Genomic DNA, 19734 nt, shown 5'->3' with positions numbered 1-19734 from the left:
GGGTCTCAGCGAGAAGAGTCTCTACATGATGAGACAGAGGACGGTGATCAGGAGTCTAATCCTGAAACCGCTCTCAATCTGGATACTCCTGATGGTGACGCCATGGTAAATGACCTTATAGCGGCCATCAATAGTCTATTGGAAATTTCTCCCCCTGCCCCTTCTGCAGAGGAGGCAGCTGCACAGCAGGAGAAGTTCCATTTCAGGTATCCCAAGCGTAAACTGAGTACTTTTCTGGACCACGCTGACTTCAGAGAATCAGTCCAGAAACACCATGCTTACCCAGACAAGCGTTTCTCCAAACGTCTTAAGGATACACGTTATCCCTTTCCCCCTGACGTGGTCAAACGCTGGACCCAGTGTCCAAAGGTGGACCCCCCAATCTCCAGGCTTGCGGCTAGATCCATAGTTGCAGTGGAGGATGGGGCTTCACTTAAAGATGCCAATGACAGACAGATGGACCTTTGGTTAAAATCTGTCTATGAAGCTATCGGCGCGTCGTTTGCTCCAGCATTCGCGGCCGTGTGGGCACTCCAAGCTATTTCAGCTGGTCTGGCACAGGTGGACTCTATCGTACGTCCAGCAGTGCCGCGAGTAGCGTCCCTAACCTCGCAAATGTCTGCGTTTGCGACTTACGCTATCAACGCTGTCCTGGACTCTACAAGCCGTACCTCAATGGCGTCTGCCAACTCTGTGGTTTTGCGCAGAGCCTTGTGGTTAAAAAAATGGAAAGCGGATTCTGCTTCCAAAAAATGTTTAACCAGCTTGCCACTATCTGTAGATAGACTGTTTGGTGAACAATTGGCTGAAATCATTAAACAATCCAAGGGTAAAGACTCCTCCTTACCCCAGCCCAGATCAAGCAAACCTCAACAGAGGAAGTGGCAGTCAAGGTTTCGGTCCTTTCGAGGCTCCGGCAAGACCCAATTCTCCTCGTCCAAAGGGACTCAGAAGGAGCAAAGGAGCTCAGATTCCTGGCGGGCTCACTCACGCCCCAAGAAAGCAACCGGAGGAACCGCTTCCAAGGCGGCTGCCTCATGACTTTCGGCCTCATCCCTCCGCATCCTCGGTCGGTGGCAGGCTCTCCCGCTTTTGCGACATTTGGCTGCCACAGGTCAAAGACCGGTGGGTAACAGACATTTTGTCTCACGGGTACAGGATAGAGTTCAGTTCTCGTCCTCCGCCTCGGTTCTTCAGAACCTCCCCACATCCCGACCGAGCAGATGCCCTTCTGCAGGCGGTGTGCTCACTAAAAGCAGAAGGAGTGGTGATCCCTGTTCCTCAGCAGGAACAAGGGCAAGGTTTTTACTCCAATCTCTTTGTGGTTCCAAAAAAGGACGGCTCGTTTCGTCCTGTTCTGGACCTAAAGCTGCTCAACAAGCATGTGAACGCCAGGCGGTTCCGGATGGAATCCCTCCGCTCCGTCATTGCCTCAATGTCTCAAGGAGATTTCCTTGCATCAATAGACATCAAAGATGCTTATCTCCACGTGCCGATTGCTACAGAGCACCAACGTTTTCTACGTTTCGTGATCGGAGACGACCATCTCCAGTTCGTAGCTCTGCCATTTGGTCTGGCGACAGCCCCACGGGTTTTCACCAAGGTCATGGCGGCAGTGGTAGCAGTCTTGCATTCTCAGGGACATTCCGTGATCCCTTATTTAGACGATCTACTTGTCAAAGCACCCTCTCAAGAGGCATGCCAACACAGCCTGAATGTTGCGCTGGAGACTCTCCAGACTTTCGGGTGGATCATCAACTTTTCAAAGTCAAACCTGGCACCGACTCGATCACTAACGTATCTTGGCATGGAGTTTCATACTCTCTCAGCGATAGTGAAGCTTCCGCTGAACAAGCAGCGGTCACTACAGACAGGGGTGCAGTCTCTCCTTCAGGGTCAGTCGCACCCCTTAAGGCGCCTCATGCACTTCCTAGGGAAGATGGTGGCAGCAATGGAGGCAGTCCCGTTTGCGCAGTTTCATCTGCGCCCACTTCAATGGGACATTCTCCGCCAATGGGACGGGAAGACAACTTCCCTAGACAGGAAAGTCTCCCTTTCTCAGACGGCCAAGGACTCTCTGCAATGGTGGCTTCTTCCCACCTCATTATCACAGGGAAGATCATTCCTGCCCCCATCCTGGGCAGTGGTCACGACAGACGCGAGTCTGTCAGGGTGGGGAGCAGTTTTTCTCCACCACAGGGCTCAAGGGACGTGGACTCAGCAGGAGTCCACCCTTCAGATCAATGTTCTGGAAATCAGGGCAGTGTATCTTGCCCTATTAGCCTTCCAGCAGTGGCTGGAAGGAAAGCAGATCCGAATTCAGTCGGACAACTCCACAGCGGTGGCATACATCAACCACCAAGGAGGGACACGCAGTCGGCAAGCCTTCCAGGAAGTCAGGCGGATTCTGATGTGGGTGGAGGAAAGAGCATCCACCATATCAGCAGTTCACATCCCGGGCGTAGAAAACTGGGAAGCAGACTTCCTCAGTCGCCAGGGCATGGACGCAGGGGAATGGTCCCTTCACCCGGACGTGTTTCAGGAAATCTGCCGCCGCTGGGGGGTGCCGGACGTCGACCTAATGGCGTCTCGGCACAACAACAAGGTCCCGACCTTCATAGCGCGGTCTCGCGATCAAAGAGCTCTGGCGGCAGACGCCTTAGTGCAGGATTGGTCGCAGTTCCGGCTCCCTTATGTGTTTCCACCTCTGGCACTCTTTCCCAGAGTGTTACGCAAGATCAGATCCGATTGCGGCCGCGTCATACTCGTCGCCCCAGACTGGCCGAGGAGGTCGTGGTATCCGGATCTGTGGCATCTCACGGTCGGCCAACCGTGGGCACTGCCAGACCGTCCAGACTTACTGTCCCAAGGGCCGTTTTTCCATCGGAATTCTGCGGCCCTGAACCTGACTGTGTGGCCATTGAGTCCTGGATCCTAGCGTCTTCAGGATTACCCCAAGGGGTCGTGGCCACCATGAGACAGGCTAGGAAGTCCACTTCTGCTAAGATCTACCACAGAACGTGGAAGATTTTCTTATCCTGGTGCTCTGCACAAGGAGTATCCCCCTGGCCATTCGCGTTACCTGTCGTTCTTTCCTTCCTGCAATCTGGGTTGGAAAAGGGCTTGTCGCTCGGCTCCCTTAAGGGGCAAGTCTCGGCACTATCCGTGTTTTTTCAGAAGCGTCTAGCACGACTTTCTCAGGTGCGCACGTTCCTGCAGGGGGTTTGTCATATCGTACCTCCGTACAGGCGGCCGTTAGATCCGTGGGATCTAAACAAGGTCCTTGTTGCTCTCCAGAAGCCGCCCTTCGAGCCTCTGAGGGATGTGTCACTTTCTCGACTCTCACAGAAAGTGGCCTTTCTGGTAGCGGTCACGTCTCTTCGGAGAGTGTCTGAACTAGCAGCGCTGTCATCCAAAGCTCCTTTCCTGGTGTTCCACCAGGACAAGGTAGTGCTGCGCCCCATTCAGGAGTTTCTCCCTAAGGTGGTATCCTCTTTTCATCTTAATCAGGATATCTCCTTGCCTTCCTTTTATCCGCATGCAGTTCATCGGTATGAAAAGGATTTACATTTGTTGGATCTGGTGAGAGCACTCAGAATCTACATTTCCCGCACGGCGCCCCTGCGCCGCTCGGATGCACTCTTTGTCCTTGTCGCTGGTAAGCGCAAAGGGTCGCAGGCTTCCAAAGCCACCCTGGCTCGATGGATCAAAGAACCAATTCTTGAAGCCTACCGTTCTGCTGGGCTTCCGGTTCCATCAGGGCTGAAGGCCCATTCTACCAGAGCCGTGGGTGCGTCCTGGGCATTACGACACCAGGCTACGGCTCAACAGGTGTGCCAGGCAGCTACCTGGTCAAGTCTGCACACTTTCACCAAACATTATCAGGTGCATACCTATGCTTCGGCGGACGCCAGCCTAGGTAGAAGAGTCCTGCAGGCGGCAGTTGCCTCCCCGTAGGGGAGGGCTGTCTTTGCAGCTCTAACATGAGGTATTTCTTTACCCACCCAGGGACAGCTTTTGGACGTCCCAATCGTCTGGGTCTCCCAATGGAGCGCCGAAGAAGAAGGGAATTTTGTTACTTACCGTAAATTCCTTTTCTTCTAGCTCCTATTGGGAGACCCAGCACCCGCCCTGTTGTCCTTCGGGATTTTTGGTTGTTTTTCGGGTACACATGTTGTTCATGTTGAATGGTTTTCAGTTCTCCGATGTTACTTCGGAGTGAATTTGTTTAAACCAGTTATTGGCTTTCCTCCTTCTTGCTTTTGCACTAAAACTGGTGAGCCAGTGATCCCACTGGGGGTGTATAGCCAGAAGGGGAGGGGCCTTACACTTTTTGGTGTAGTGCTTTGTGTGGCCTCCGGAGGCAGTACTATACACCCAATCGTCTGGGTCTCCCAATAGGAGCTAGAAGAAAAGGAATTTACGGTAAGTAACAAAATTCCCTTCTTTATCTATATAGGGTTGTTTCTGGATCATTTGCTTAGATGTTTACAATCTCTATTCATATGCATTGAACAATCAAGAATTTGCTAAATAAAATCTACCCTTAGTTGTTGCTACGTAGTGGATATGCTGTGGACTTTCTGTGTGTAAAGACTTCAATGCAGAAATTATCATGCAGTACAGATTTTTAATTTTCTTGATTGGCAATTCTTTCTCAGACCTTATTCACATTTCAGTATTTGGTCAGTATTTCAGTATTTCACAACAATATTTTTAAATCAATGATACCAACGTACTGTATCAGTATAGCTTAAGGTGTTTTACAGCGGATGGCTTCCTTTGCATAGCATTGGGTGAAATCCAAAGCAAATCTACATATAATATATATTTGGATTTGCCTGTCTGTCCTCCCCCTGTTATTTATGCTAATTCTATTATAGAATCATTTTACTAAGAGGGACCTGTACTGATGTGATACCCATGTGACCAGAAGGGGTGGGGCCTCAGCCAACAGAAAAATGTTACTTCCTGGTATCAGCTATGTTGGCTGAGCCCCACCCCTTCTGGTCAAATGGGTAAGACATCAGCACAGGTCCTTCCACATCTAAATCCATGGTAGGATCTGCGACTTTTTGTGTGTTATGTGAATGTTCATCCAGGGTCTCTGCACACAGCATTGTCGATATGCGGATATCAACTGGGTCCTTATACCTTCTCCTGTATTGTGGTAGGGAAAAGTGAAAGCACCATTCCAGCATTTTTATTTTTTTTTTAACAGTGTGGTGCTTTAAATGTAAGCCCATACCCCTTGTCTTATACTCACCCTCCTGTGGCTTCACCCTTTTTTGATGCTGCTCCCGGTCCCAGAGCACCATCTTGTGCCCATAGCTTTTGACTGGCTGGAAGTCAGAAGTAACATCACAAGCTTCCAATAGTTCTCTGAGAGCCAGAATGAGGCTCTTGTAGAGCTGTATTGAGTTGTGACCTTCCTTCGGCGCACTCCATGAAACACTGGAGCTGCTGGCAAGTGACAAACCACAGGAGACCAACTGGAACGCCTCTGGATATAGATGAAGTCCCAGAAGGTGAGTATAAGACGGGACAGGGAACTTAGATCTAAAGCACCACTCCAACACGGAAATAATAATAAAAAAAAAAACTGGTGTAGTGCTTTAAAGCGCACCAATCACCAGGATTTTCCTATATAAACTGAACCCAGTGCTATACTGGCACTATCAGGCTGATTCTATGCATACCTTTAGTTGTCAGCTAGCATGTATAGGTTTTGAAACACAAACAAGTGAAGTTTGTAAAATGAGCATCTTTTGAGTGGCGGCAGCTGCCGATCAGCTGATAGCATGGGTGGGTATTCATAGTGATTCCCGCCCCGCTGCCTGTCTGTCCTCCCCCTGTTATTTATGCTAATTCTATTATAGAATCGGTTTACTAAGAGGGACCTGTGCTGATGTCGTACCCATGTGACCAGAAGTGGCAGGGCCTCAGCCAATAGAAAAATAATGTTGCTTCCTGGTATCAGCTATGTTGGCTGAGGCCCCACCCCTTCTGATCACATGAGTATGACATCAGCACAGGTCCTTCCAGTCACTTAGTAAAACGTCTCTATTATAGAATTAACATAAATAACTGGGAGGACGGGCAGACAGGGGGGCAGGAATCACTATCAAACCCCACCGGCAGCTGCTGTCATTCAAAAAGCTGCTCATTTTACAAACTTTACATGCTTGTGTTTCAAAACCTATACATCCGAGCTGACAACTAAAAATATGTATAGAATCAGCCTGATAGTGCCAGTATAGCACTAGCTTTAGGTTATATATGAAAATCCTGGTGATTGGTGCACTTTAACTAGTCTACGTGTAAAAAAACAAAAATTAAATAAATTGCAGCATCATATGAGTCTGAATAACCTGTACAGACTATACTTTCATATCATGATGGCCAACAATAAAAAAAGGCATTTAGGCCCAGATTCATTAACTGTTTACATAAAAACACTGTCGTAAAAAAAAAAACTTGAAAGGCACAAAAAATAAATTGCACAATGCTACACAAAAATTGTGAGACTTCCGGCGTCCAGTTTCATACAGCCCTGCCAAAATAAGTAGCGCAGGGGAGGAACCGGGTAGCGCGCAGCTACGCCTGCCAACAAATTCATCAATACTGGGGTGTTTCTTACACTAGACATTTTACGAATGCCTGAATTCATTAGGGGGTCTGCACCTCGTAATGAATGTGCTGCTTCTGATTCCTGCACAGCCCTCACTAAGAGGGGCGTGCAAAATGCCAGTCTTAATCCAGGCCTATGTGTTGTACTAAAAAAATAATTACAGTAATTATAATAAAAAATAAAAAGAAATATTATTTTTCTGCCTAAGTAAATTTTAAGACATTTCATTTTTTAAATGTACTCATTGTATACAGATTCTTTGCAAAAAAAAAACCAGTTACTTTTAAAATAAAAACAGGCAACTCCTGCTTCGAGTAAATCTGATTCTCTTCTCTGTATTTTCCCATTAGATGATGTCTCTCGTGTGGTTTTATCCAGTCTCGGGGACCCCACAGAAGATTACATTAATGCAAATTATATTCCTGTAAGCATCTTAAACTTACATCCAACTTTCCAAAGAAATCAGTTTTGTGCAGATATATAATTATTTCTCTTTTATGAAGTACTGAAGTGTACCTCAAATGATCCAGAATAAAGATTAGTGCAGGAGCATGTACTATAAGGGTATATTCACACTTCTGGTATGCACCTGCTACAGGGCTCTGCACACATCCATCGGACAGCCATGTCGACAAACTATTGATTTTAAAGGGAACTTGTCATGTATAATAGGCATATGGGCATGTATAATAGCTGCCTTACTGAAACGTACACTCATCAGTAACTGCTCTGACCGGCTATGTCTGCTGTCTGGGACAATTCCGTCTGGATGGAAAGCCAGGATATGGCAAGTTCTGTTTTTAAGGGCAAAATAACTATCCCTATTGAAAAAACAATTAGGCTAGGTTCGCACACTGCGTCTTTTTGACGCTGCGTTTTTGTGCGTTTTTGGCCGCTAAAAACGCACAAAAACGCACCTGCGTCGAAAAAACGCATGCGTTTTTGCCGCGATTTGGTGCGTTTTTGGCTGCGTTTTGCTGCGTTTTTGATCTCTGCGGTTTGCTGCGTTTTTCCAATGCATTGCATGGGGGGGAAACGCAGAAAAACGCAGGAAAGAACTGACATGTCCATTTTTTTTTTTAACTCAAAAACGCAGGTAAAAAAAACAGATGTGTGCGGACAGCAAAAATGAAAACTCATAGACTTTGCTGGGGAAGCAAAGTCCTGCAGTTTTGAGGCCAAAAACGCACCCGAAAAACGCGCAAAAACGCCGCGAAAAACGCACTGTGCGCACATAGCCTTATAGTGCAGACTCCTCTCCTCCAACATTGCAGAGAGTCAAACCCTATCCCCCAACATCAGGGTTTGATCTCACAAATTGTCTTCTGGATGAAGGAGCAAAAAATTCTCACAGACACCTCCAAAATCTTATAGAAATCCTTCCCAGAAGAGTGGAAGCCATTTTATCTGTAGACGATCGCGCGGTGGTCCTTATGGGCGTCTCCGTTGTCCGGTGCCAGCGCCACCTCTGCCTCTTTTGTCCATATTTGTTCTCCTTCTTCTCTAGCCGCGGTGCATGACTGGTCTGATGTCATACACACTCACCGGCATTCAGGTCCTGAGCAGGGCAGATCAAAGTATTGTAGTGCGCATGCGCAGGATCGTCGAGTGTGTATGATGCAGACGCGTCATGCACCCAGGCTTCAGAAAGAGGACGAAGATGGCCGAAAGAGGAGGCGTCGGCACTGGACAACGGAGACGCCCATAAGGCCCACAGCGCGACCGTTAGGTAAGTATTATAAAGTGTTTTTCATGTTCTACCCCTGGCCTGGGCTCTTATATACAGTATGTTAGCGGTGGTGGTGGCGGCAGCTTATAGGCCAAAAAACTGGTGACAGGTTCCCTTTAATGTTTATGGATGTAGAATGGGAGGTCAAAAAAGCTTCAATGTGTAGATTCCCCAATATATTTCTACATATCGTTTTAGATCTATATGTGTCGCCCAGGGTTATGGGTTACTCTGTCCCAGGCGGTGTATAACTGGGGAAATGTCACTTTGGTGGCCGTTGCCCGGTCCCGTGCCCTGGGTGCTTTTTTTTTTTCAAAAGGGGGTATATTTACAAGGGATAATAAAAGAAAGTTTATCACGTGACGCCACTTGCAGTTTGCGGCTATGTGGAAGGAGCCGCCGCTGCATAGTTGTCACTACTGGGGCTGGTGTTGGTGGCAGCCTGGATGGTAGACCCCTCCGCAAGCAAGGCCGGGCCCCAGAGGATAGGGGATGCAGGTGGGTGTTGAAAGAAGGCAGGCCACACAAGGATTTCAGTGTAACTGGTTCCTTTACTCACAGTAAGCTGGAAACTGGTCACCTGAGGATGGCTGTTCTCAACCGCAGGTCCCCTTAGTCCCAGTGCCGGGTTAGTGACCTGGTGGCTTCTTTCCCTTCATCTGTCTTTGCTTGGTGGGTCCCCGTGGCTTGGAGCGGCTGGGGGTCCCCTCCTGGTAGTCTCTTAACGGTAGTCCGTATGATGGTAGCATGAACCCTGTGGGGTCAGAGATGATCCCCTCACTGTGCAGATTTTATCAGGTCTGCCTGGAGCGTTCGCCTGACCTAGGATTCTGTACCCCGTTGGTGCGTGGCTACGGGAGTACTCCACCGGTAACCAACCGCCTGGGCGCTCAGGTCACTGTTACACTCTTGACAGTCATTCCTCTCTCGCTGTTGCCGACTCACTGTCTGTCTGTCCACTGTCTGCCCCTCCCACCTGGTCGTCTAGTGGACTGGATTGGCTCCACCTCAAGGTAGCCATCTATTGGTCCCACTCTAGCCTGGTACCAGTCCACGGGGAATTTGGGGAAAAACAGGGATTCTCTGGAATATTTGGTTGTTACCGTCACTGGTCTTCTGGGTCCCGGGGGGGTAGGACCTGCATCCTGGTGGGGATACAGTACCTTTTTAGCTCCCTGACGGCTTCAGGGGCGCTACATATACATCATATACAGTGTATATCTTATGATGTTCTTTCTGCCTCTTTTCCAGGGTTATAATTCTCCAAAAGAGTATATTGCAGCACAGGGTCCTCTACCAAGGACTGTCAATGATTTCTGGCGTATGGTTTGGGAAAAAGACGTTCTGGCCATCATCATGCTCACCAAATGTGTTGAACTCGGAAAGGTAAAACTGAATTAAGTTTAGATGTATTTACATCACTTGGTTTTTATGCTTTTTTGGAATATTTTAAATATACGTGGGAAGCCACATGAGGGTCTTAACGACAATCATCAACAGTCAAATAATATGACCAGTCTTATTTGCAATTTTCCAAACTTATCTTCAAGGAATTACATGAAATAATAATAATTGTATTAATTTTATATAGCGCTATCAATTCCACAGCGCTTTACATACATTGGCAACACTGTCCCCATTGGGGCTCACAATCAAGAGTCCCTATCTGTATGTGTCGCGGGCGGAGGAGGGGACGCCGCTCTCTCCCTACTGCTCGGGTCCGGCTGCCGCGGCTGCTGCGGCCTGCTGCTGCTCGAAGGCTCGAGCGATGGGCCGGATCCCGGGGACTCTAGCGGCGCTCCTCGCCCGTGAGTGAAAGGGGATTGGGTTTTGGGATATAGTTTATTGTCCGTGACGCCACCCACGGTTGTGGTGATTTGTTGGCACCACCGATGCTATGTATGAGGATCCCGGGAGTGATGATATGAAGCAGCTAGTTGTTGTGTTGCCCCTCCGTGGGTAGGGGTTGGTGATCCCGGGGCCCAGTGATGAGGTGGGAGATGCAGGGCTTGGTGGGCGCAGGGACGCGGGGGCAGCGCTGTGCCTTGTGGCACTGTGGTACTCACTCAGCCTGAGACGATGACACAGTTCTCGGTAAAACACACGGCTGGAAAGACGGTTCCCACGGACGGCTGCACTTGCTTTCCCCAGTAGGTGACGGTCCCTCTGTCCTGCACCTAAGTTGATAATGGTTGCGATGGGTTCCCACCGGTAACCCGCTCCCCGGCTTGGATATGGGCCGGAGGAGCCCTACTTTGCCCGCAGGCGCTGGCCCTGAGAAACTGGTGCCCTGGCGGTGGCGGTGTCTCTCTGTAACGGTTGGACTGTTGCCTTCAATCGGGACTTGGTTGTTGGGAGACAGTCGTCCCCTTCACTGACGGATTTGGCAAATTATGGCGACTCCTAGCCTTGTTGGGATCCGAAAGGCCCCTGCCCTGGTGCTAACTGTTCTTCGTATACTGCTCCAGACCGCCGGGCCACTACCTGTCCGCGGTCCTTCCAGCAACCTCCGAGCAGTCACCCCTGCGGACAATCACCGCCGTCTGCTGACCTTGCTGTCTCTCAGCCCGGGGCACACACCCGGACTAACTTCAGGCTTTACAAACTGTTTCTTTTTCACTTTACTTCAGCTTCTCTCCTAAGCTCCTCTACCACTTCACTTCCTTCTCCTTTCACTTCCTAAACTCTAACACTCATCAGCTTGTTTACTCCTTCACGTCCCTAGCTGATCTGCCTGGTTCTCCCGCCTCCAGGGCTGTGAACTCCTCGGTGGGCGGAGCCAACCGCCTGGCCCACCCCCTGGTATGGACACCAGCCCCTGGAGGAAGGCAACAAGGATTTCTGGTTAGCTTTGGTGTTCCTTACTGGGGTGTAGGGTGTGGTGGTGTGATGACCTGTGACCCCTGGCTTGCCCAGGGCGTCACATTCCCCCTTAGCAAAATGCAGACCGTCCGCGGGCTGCCCGTCCAACACCGGTTTTATTTTCTGTAAATGTATAAAAAGGTAAACGGTAACATATTTACATTTTATAACTTCATCCCAAATCGGGAGGTACATTTCTTTAACGTTGCAAAACGGTTTACGGTTACGGTTTCCGCTCTCTCCCACCCAAGCAACTTGGCCCTGATGCTGCCCCTAAAACCCAGGCAGCACCCCTTGACCCAAGTCCAGCACAAGTTACCCGAGCGGGATCTGTCCTTCCCCTCCAGAGGGTAGCCACCGGTCCCTGTGGTGGCTGGGCCCCAGCCGGCTCTACTGCGGGCCCTCCCTCCAACCTGCCTCTCCGGAGGCGGCAATATGGAAACGGTAACGGTAAACAACTTATTTACATTCCACTAACGTTTGTGGTTGCCCTGCAGGTTCACGGGCTCGTCCATGGAAAGTCCTCCATGCAACTTTTAAACGGTCCCCTCGGGGACAACGGTGCCGGCAACGGCCGGTTCTCTTAATCACGGTTAATCAGGTAAAGCTCCGGTAATCATTTTTCTTTTATCATTTTCCAACTTTCAAACAAACAACTCACTTTGGTCCCAACGGGGACTGGACAACGGTGCTCCGCTGCCATTACTCTGAGTATTCGGCTTCATCCGAGGGAGGGGGTGCAGAACTCACTCGGCTCTCCTGGCTGCCCCTCAGTTTTGCATCTAGGGCGAACCACCCCCTCTCTCCACAGTGCCGGGTATACGGTACAATGTCACCCGGCATCAGGTTACGGCCAGGATGCTCCTCAGGCAGGTGGGTATTCACATCCCGCCGGGCTACAAACACTTCGGCCTCCAGGCCCGGTTCATATATAAACCCATAGCCCCGGCGGACATCAAACCGCCTCACCTGCCCTTCGTACAGCGGGCCCCGGACACGGAATGTGGCCTGGCGGAGATTCTCCTTCTCTCTAATCGCTCGGGCCACCAGCTCAGCCTTCTTCCTCTCTCTTTCACCGATCTCCAGGCCCAGCGGTACCGGCTCCCTATCCCAATATGGCGCTGCTGCAAGCTCCGGCGCACGGGTCGGGCCCCGCGGGACATTCTGGACGCTGCCCACTGTCAGGGATCTGGGCGGCAGGTCCCGCGGTGTCTTGGCCTTGGGCGCTGCCTTACAGCAACAACCCGGCGCTACCTCAGCCGAGGTGTGGGGGATGGGCACAGGGGCTTTCCGCTGCTGGGGCTTCGGCTCGGAACGGGCCATCAGCTCCGGCTCAGGGGACTTCTCGGGGGATGCCTCCGGTGCGGACTTCGGGGCCTTCCATGGCAGCACCTCCGACTTGCTACGGGCTCCGGCTACAGGTCGGCCCGCCGGGGCGGGCATGCTGGGTATCGCTACCGGTTGCGGTGGCAGCGGGCCTAGTGGTGGGGTCACGGCTTCCGGGACGGGTGGCGAGGGAGGCGGCAGGGGGAGAGGGTTTGGACCGGGCCCCGCAGCCGCGATGACCGTCCCTTCAAGGGCATCGGGGCGTGGGTCACTCACCCTCCCTTCCTCGGCCTCCTCCTCGCGTCTCCGCACGGTCGCAATTACGTCCGCCATGTCGGCCTCCCACTCCTCCATGAGGAGCTGCATCCTAACCTGCAGCCGTTGGTAGAGCTGCGCAGTCCGGATCTCCACCCACGCCGCGGTTCCAGGCGCGGGGGCTACGGTGTCGCGGGACGGCATCCACATGCTGCTGGCGGCTTTTCCCAGGAACAAGATGTCTGCAGAGTCCTGGCGTCCCTGCTTTTATAGCTGCGCTCACATGCAGCCAGCCGCCATCGCATCCCCCTTAGCTTCTTTCCGGCCCCTCCTCTATTGGGGCGGGGTTTTGGCCTTCGCGCCTCTGCTACTCGAGAAGACGCTCGAGCGGGGACTTTTCGCGCCAAAGATGGCGGCTTCTGAAATTCTCTGGCCGGACACCTCCGGCGGTCACAAGGCGCACCTCTACCCAACGGCAGAGCGGTATGATCCTGTTCGTGACGCCAAGTTGTCGCGGGCGGAGGAGGGGACGCCGCGCTCTCCCTACTGCTCGGGTCCGGCTGCCACGGCCTGCTGCTGCTCGGTGGCTCGAGCGATGGGCCGGATCCCGGGGACTCTAGCGGCGCTCCTCGCCCGTGAGTGAAAGGGGATTGGGTTTTGGGATATAGTTTATTGTCCGTGACGCCACCCACGGTTGTGGTGATTTGTTGGCACCACCGCTGCTCTGTATGAGGATCCCGGGAGTGATGATATGAAGCAGCTAGTTGTTGTGTTGCCCCTCCTTGGGTAGGGGTTGGTGATCCCGGGGCCCAGTGATGAGGTGGGAGATGCAGGGCTTGGTGGGCAGCGCTGTGCCTTGCGGCACTGTGGTACTCACTCAGCCTGAGACGATGACACAGTTCTCGGTAAAACACACAGCTGGAAAGACGGTTCCCACGGACGGCTGCACTTGCTTTCCCCAGTAGGTGACGGTGACGTTGACGGTCCCTCTGTCCTGCACCTAAGTTGATAATGGTTGCGATGGGTTCCCACCGGTAACCCGCTCCCCGGCTTGGATATGGGCCGGAGGAGCCCTACTTTGCCCGCAGGCGCTGGCCCTGAGAAACTGGTGCCCTGGCGGTGGCGGTGTCTCTCTGTAACGGTTGGACTGTTGCCTTCATTCGGGACTTGGTTGTTGGGAGACAGTCGTCCCCTTCACTGACGGATTTGGCAAATTATGGCGACTCCTAGCCTTGCCGGGATCCGAAAGGCCCCTGCCCTGGTGCTAACTGTTCTTCGTATACTGCTCCAGACCGCCGGGCCACTACCCGTCCGCGGTCCTTCCAGCAACCTCCGAGCAGTCACCCCTGCGGACAATCACCGCCGTCTGCTGACCTTGCTGTCTCTCAGCCCGGGGCACACACCCGGACTAACTTCAGGCTTTACAAACTGTTTCTTTTTCACTTTACTTCAGCTTCTCTCCTAAGCTCCTCTACCACTTCACTTCCTTCTCCTTTCACTTCCTAAACTATAACACTCATCAGCTTGTTTACTCCTTCAGGTCCCTAGCTGATCTGCCTGGTTCTCCCGCCTCCAGGGCTGTGAACTCCTCGGTGGGCGGAGCCAACCGCCTGGCCCACCCCCTGGTGTGGACACCAGCCCCTGGAGGAAGGCAACAAGGATTTCTGGTTAGCTTTGGTGTTCCTCACTGGGGTGTAGGGTGTGGTGGTGTGATGACCTGTGACCCCTGGCTTGCCCAGGGTGTCACATATGTCTTTCAAGTGTGGGAGGGAACCGGAGAACCCGGAGGAAACCCATGCAAACACGGGGAGAACATACAAACTCCTTGCAGATGGTGTCCTTGGTGGGATTTGAACCCAGAACCCCAGCGCTGCAAGACTGCAGGGCTAACCACTGAGCCACCCCAAGACTGCAGTGCTAACCACTGAGCCACCATAAGAATGCAGTGCTAACCACTGAGCCACTGTGATAAAACAGAACTGAAATTTTTCAAATATTCGTTGCTTCAATCCTGGTTGCCTTTTTTAAGAGTCATACAAATAAAAGCCTCTGAGTGATGTGTAATATCGATCTATAAAGTAGCTGCACATGCTACGTGTTACCAGTATATATCATCAGATATGCCACGGTGTGATACAGGTTGGTACTATATACGCAATGGAGAATTAAAAGGTAATTCTATTCTATCTTTTGATATTTAGGTTAAATGTGAAGAATATTGGCCCCACAGAAGTGCGAGGATTTATGGTAACCTGTCTGTATCCATGAACGATGAAACTGTTCTACAGGACTGGACCACTAGAGATTTTACATTAGTGAATGTGAGTACCAGTCTTTATTTTTGGATATATAGATGGAGAACAGGTGAAGACGTTATGATCTCTGTGACCCCAACCTATCGCAAAAATGGATTATCTAGAAGCCATGCACTTTACTCTGAATGGAGCCCCAGAGATCATATCATAAAACCTGATGCACCCTAAGCAATGTGATAGATATAGAAAAAAAACAAAAAAACGCTCACCCCTGCAGAGACAAGCCTGAATGGATCCTCCTGTTAATATCCAATGGTCAGGCACGGATTATGGCAGCAAGCCGAGAGGATAATGAAATACATGGCCGATGTATACCACTACGCGTTTCGGCGAGACGCCTTGTGGACCTGAGGAAGGCGTCTCGCCGAAACGCGTAGTGGTATACATCTGCCATTCATCAGTGTGCACAATCCGGTGTTTTTACTTGCTAAATGGATATATTTTTTTAATCAAGTTGAAATAAATAAAGAAGAATTTTTATTTATCCTTTTGGAGTCCAGCTGGATCTTTCCCATTGCTGTGTTTCACTAAGCAATGTGATGAGGCATCATTAGAATAATGATCAATGGGCGTGAATAAGGAAGCGCTCAGGCTTTGGATCTCATGACGCAATGTGCAATGTGACTAAATCTCTGTGAAAGTGAATTAGACAATGCCCTACACATCTGTTAATATAAGAACCAGAAAGACCAGGAGTTTTTGCAGGCAAAAATAGAAAAGTTTATTAATACAAAATTGCACACATATGAGAAAATACATAAGGATTAAAATAGTGCTATAAAGGGGAAAAACACCCAGAGACGCGAGAGAAGCACGTTCATATAGATATCAAAAAACATGGGTATATAAGTCGAGCTTCAATAGATTATAAAGTGCAGTCACATAAGCCTAAAATTCAATTGCTTACCCATTGTTAAAAGAGCGTCGCTAATGCGTCCCACAGGTCACAGAAACCCTTCCAACGCGCGTTTCGCATCGCACATCTCAGCTTCCTCAGCTATCTGTTAATATATCAATAGTGTCCCGGACACCTGATGAAGCAGTATAGGATGCGAAACATGTCTAGGGGGCATCAAGGTGATTTCTTGTTAGTCCCATGCACAAAGAATAATAAAATCTAAGAATGTTTGTAGGATGAAGAAACGGGATCCTAAACAATTATTAGTAAATAAACCACAATATAGTAATTAACACATGAATAGAGCCTTATACAGATTTAGGCAGGTACACAGTTCCTTTTAATCACTATCCGATTAAAAAAAAAAATGGGAAGTTCTCACCTATTGATATTGATTGCTAGGTGTCTGACCCCAAAAACAAAGAAACATTGTTAGGATGACTATGGGTCCATGGTTAGAATACAGCAAATAATCCCCTCTCCATGAGCGTTATATTGTGGAGCAAACGTTTTAAGAGGAGTAAATAACAGTTTGGTAACGAAGCTTTACTGACGCCTTACCTATACAATCCAACAAAGCAGACAGGACATTTTCTGACAGCTAGTACTTCACTGCGTATTCTAAAGCCACCGTCATTGCCTCAATGTGCTTCCACATATGCTGTATATAAATGTATATTCACAGGTATGGATTCTGAGAAAATGGTAATTTAATTGTCACGGACAGATGGCTTGAGAACGATTTCAAAGCTCTTTGTTCTTGACAAGCTGCATATATTATAACTATGTTTGTGTCTCTCAGGAGCAGATTTATGTAGAGAGAATAAGGCCGGAATAAAATAGTATCAGATCATACATGTGACGATAAGAAACACGAGGACATAGTCATGAAACCGAGGTTGTGAAAAACTAGTGCAAAGAAACCTATTGCATGACAGTAATGGCTTGAAGTTGATTGACTGCCATCTGGAACCTTCTTCATCTTTTTTTTTTGTTTTGTTTTAGATGAAGACCAGACAGAGTAAAGCAGTCCGGCATTTCCACTTTACGGCTTGGCCAGACCACGGCGTTCCAAAGGCAACCAGTGTTCTGATAGAATTTATACGTTTAGTCCGTGAATACGTGACAAATGACGACTCCATGCGTTCACCTATGGTGGTTCACTGCAGGTACGTGCAAGGCTTAGATACTGAGGGATCTTCAAATGAACATATGAAGGGATCTATAAAAACTAATTTGCATGATGTGGTTATTTGGGCACTTTACAGAAGGGACTGTCGGGAAGGCGGTTGATACTCTTATTTCTTTGTCGCTCCATTGGGAGACCCAGACAATTGGGTGTATAGCTTCTGCCTCCGGAGGCCACACAAAGTATTACACTGAAAAGTGTAACCCCTCCCCTCTGCCTATACACCCTCCCGTGGATCACGGGCTCATCAGTTTTATGCTTTGTGTGGAAGGAGGCACACATCCACTCATGCATTCCCATTTTAGTCAGCAGCAGCTGCTGATTTTATTGGTTGGAAGAAAAGAGGTCCCCTATGGGGTCCCCGGCATGCTCCCTTCTCACCCCACTACGTCGGCGGTGCTGTTAAGGTTGAGGTACCCATTGCAGGTACAGAGGCTGGAGCCACATGCCGTTTTCCTTCACCATCCCTTAGAGGCTCTGGATTTTTAAGGTTACTGTTGTCATTGTTCCGCTATTTGCAATTTTTTAATATATCCTGGCGTTATATTTCTCCTGTTCACAGTAGACTGTTTTTTTCTCATCTAGTGTCACTTCCACACAAATTTAGTTAAAAGAAAAAGGTTTTGGTACCGTGTTAGTCAGCTGAAAAATTATTGATTGCTCTCAGTGAGAGAAACAAAATGTAGTTAGCCATTAAAAGGTACCACAACTACAACATTTTAATTTTGTTTCTCTCACTGACAGCAATCAATAATTTTTCCACACAAATAACACTAAGTTGTTTTGTCCATGGGCCTCAACAGATTTTGGTTGCTCGTAATTTCCTCTGACTCCATTAACTTTAGTTTGTTAACCAATTTTGGATTTAACTTCTTTCACACTGCGCTGTATAAATTACATAATAGGTTTTATTCTCATAACTAGCTGTAGTACCTGGCGTTGTCCAGGATAGTAACTGTCTCTCTCCCAGCCTCTGTCTGTCTCTCTTTGTCTCTAGCTTTCTATCTTTCTATCTCTTTGTCTGTCTGTCTCTTTCCCTGTCTCTTTCCCTGTCTGCCTCTTTCGCTGTCTGTCTCTGCCTCTTTCCCAGTCTCTGTCTATCTATCTCTTTCCCTGTCTGTCTTTTTGTCTGTGTCTGTCTCTTTCCCTGTCTGTCTCTTTCCCTGTCTGTCTCTTTCCCTGTCTGTCTCTTTCCCTGTCTGTCTCTTTCCCTGTCTGTCTATCTGTCTCTTTCCCTGTGTCTGTCTCTTTCCCTGTCTGTCTCTTTCCCTGTCTGTCTCTTTCCCTGTCCCTGTCTGTCTCTTTCCCTGTCTGTCTCTTTCCCTGTCTGTCTCTTTCCCTGTCTGTCTCTTTCCCTGTCTGTCTCTTTCCCTGTGTGTCTGTCTGCATCTTTCCCAGTCTGTCTCTGTCTGTCAGCATCTTTCCCAGTCTGTCTCCTCCTCTTTCCCTGTCTCTCTTTGTCTCTGTCTCTTTCCTTGTCTGCCTCTTTCCATCTCTGACTGTCTCTCTATCTGTCTCTCCACCAACATATTACCTCACACATAAACTTCTTTTACTAAGAATGTCCGCCGTTGCTTATAGCAACCAATCACAGCTCCAATTAATGACCTGTAGCTCCCAGCTCCATTCACTTTAATATAAACAATTTTTTTGGCGAATAACTGTAACTGTAATTAACTGTTAAGCGCAGGGTTAAATTTTCCTCTCAAAACATAGTTCCCTGAGTCACATGAGGCAGCTGTGCAAAAGTTTGTGATTGTAAATGCAACGGTGCAGATACCTTTAGCGGACACACACACACATACATACATACATACATACATATGCACATACACACACACACACATACATACAGATATACACACACATATACATACACTCAACTTTATATATTAGATTACTATTAATATTTCTATAGTTCCTATATTTTACTGCTTTTGCACAATAAAAATCCTTAAGTTTTGTAATATACTGTATAACTTTTTAAATGTTTCCAAGCATTTTTTATTTGTTTGCTGGATAAGCAGTAGTTGTCATTTTGGAGTACAAATTATAAATTTAGATCACTTTGTATTGTTTTTATCTTTTTTTTTTTTCCTTTTATCTGCGGGAAACAAAAATCATTGGCATTGTTTTTAACTTTCTGTATACAGACTTAAATGTGCGGGATGAAGATAATTTGTATTCTTTTGGTCTTGAAATTCGCTAGTATACCAATTATATGTGCTTCATCATAAATATTTTTGTAATGGGATAGAGCTTCATCTTAAATATTTTACCATTTTCATTTTTTTTTTTTTAAAGACAGTAAGAGACAGGACCATGCAGTTACTTGATTTCTGATACAGTTTATTGCATTCCGTCTGTATTGTCAGGGCTTACAAGGAGTACAGAGATGGCAGTAAGAGGACCTGGCCCTGGTATAACATTAAAAACCTACTGGGTTCCTCTCGGATCTTTACTTTCCATTCATGTACTATATCGTTATAGCTCAAATATTCCGATATTGCAAACATTTGCTGTGGAGTC

The 19734-nt window shown here is 48.6% G+C and overlaps 1 protein-coding gene across 1 annotated transcript in view; it reads left to right on the top strand.

Annotated features, from left to right (window-relative positions):
• Positions 1–19734, top strand: part of LOC142254433 (receptor-type tyrosine-protein phosphatase beta-like) — a 262642-nt gene that overhangs the window by 238799 nt on the left and 4109 nt on the right. The window contains exons 35-38 of the mRNA XM_075325478.1: positions 6982–7055; positions 9612–9746; positions 15005–15124; positions 17022–17185. Of these exons, the coding sequence (XP_075181593.1) occupies positions 6982–7055; positions 9612–9746; positions 15005–15124; positions 17022–17185 (493 nt within the window). The remainder of the gene's footprint in view (positions 1–6981; positions 7056–9611; positions 9747–15004; positions 15125–17021; positions 17186–19734) is intronic.

Source organism: Anomaloglossus baeobatrachus, chromosome 10 (assembly GCF_048569485.1).
Source record: "Anomaloglossus baeobatrachus isolate aAnoBae1 chromosome 10, aAnoBae1.hap1, whole genome shotgun sequence".
NCBI classification, from domain to species: Eukaryota; Metazoa; Chordata; class Amphibia; order Anura; family Aromobatidae; genus Anomaloglossus; species Anomaloglossus baeobatrachus.
This window is presented reverse-complemented; position numbering and strand designations above follow the sequence as displayed.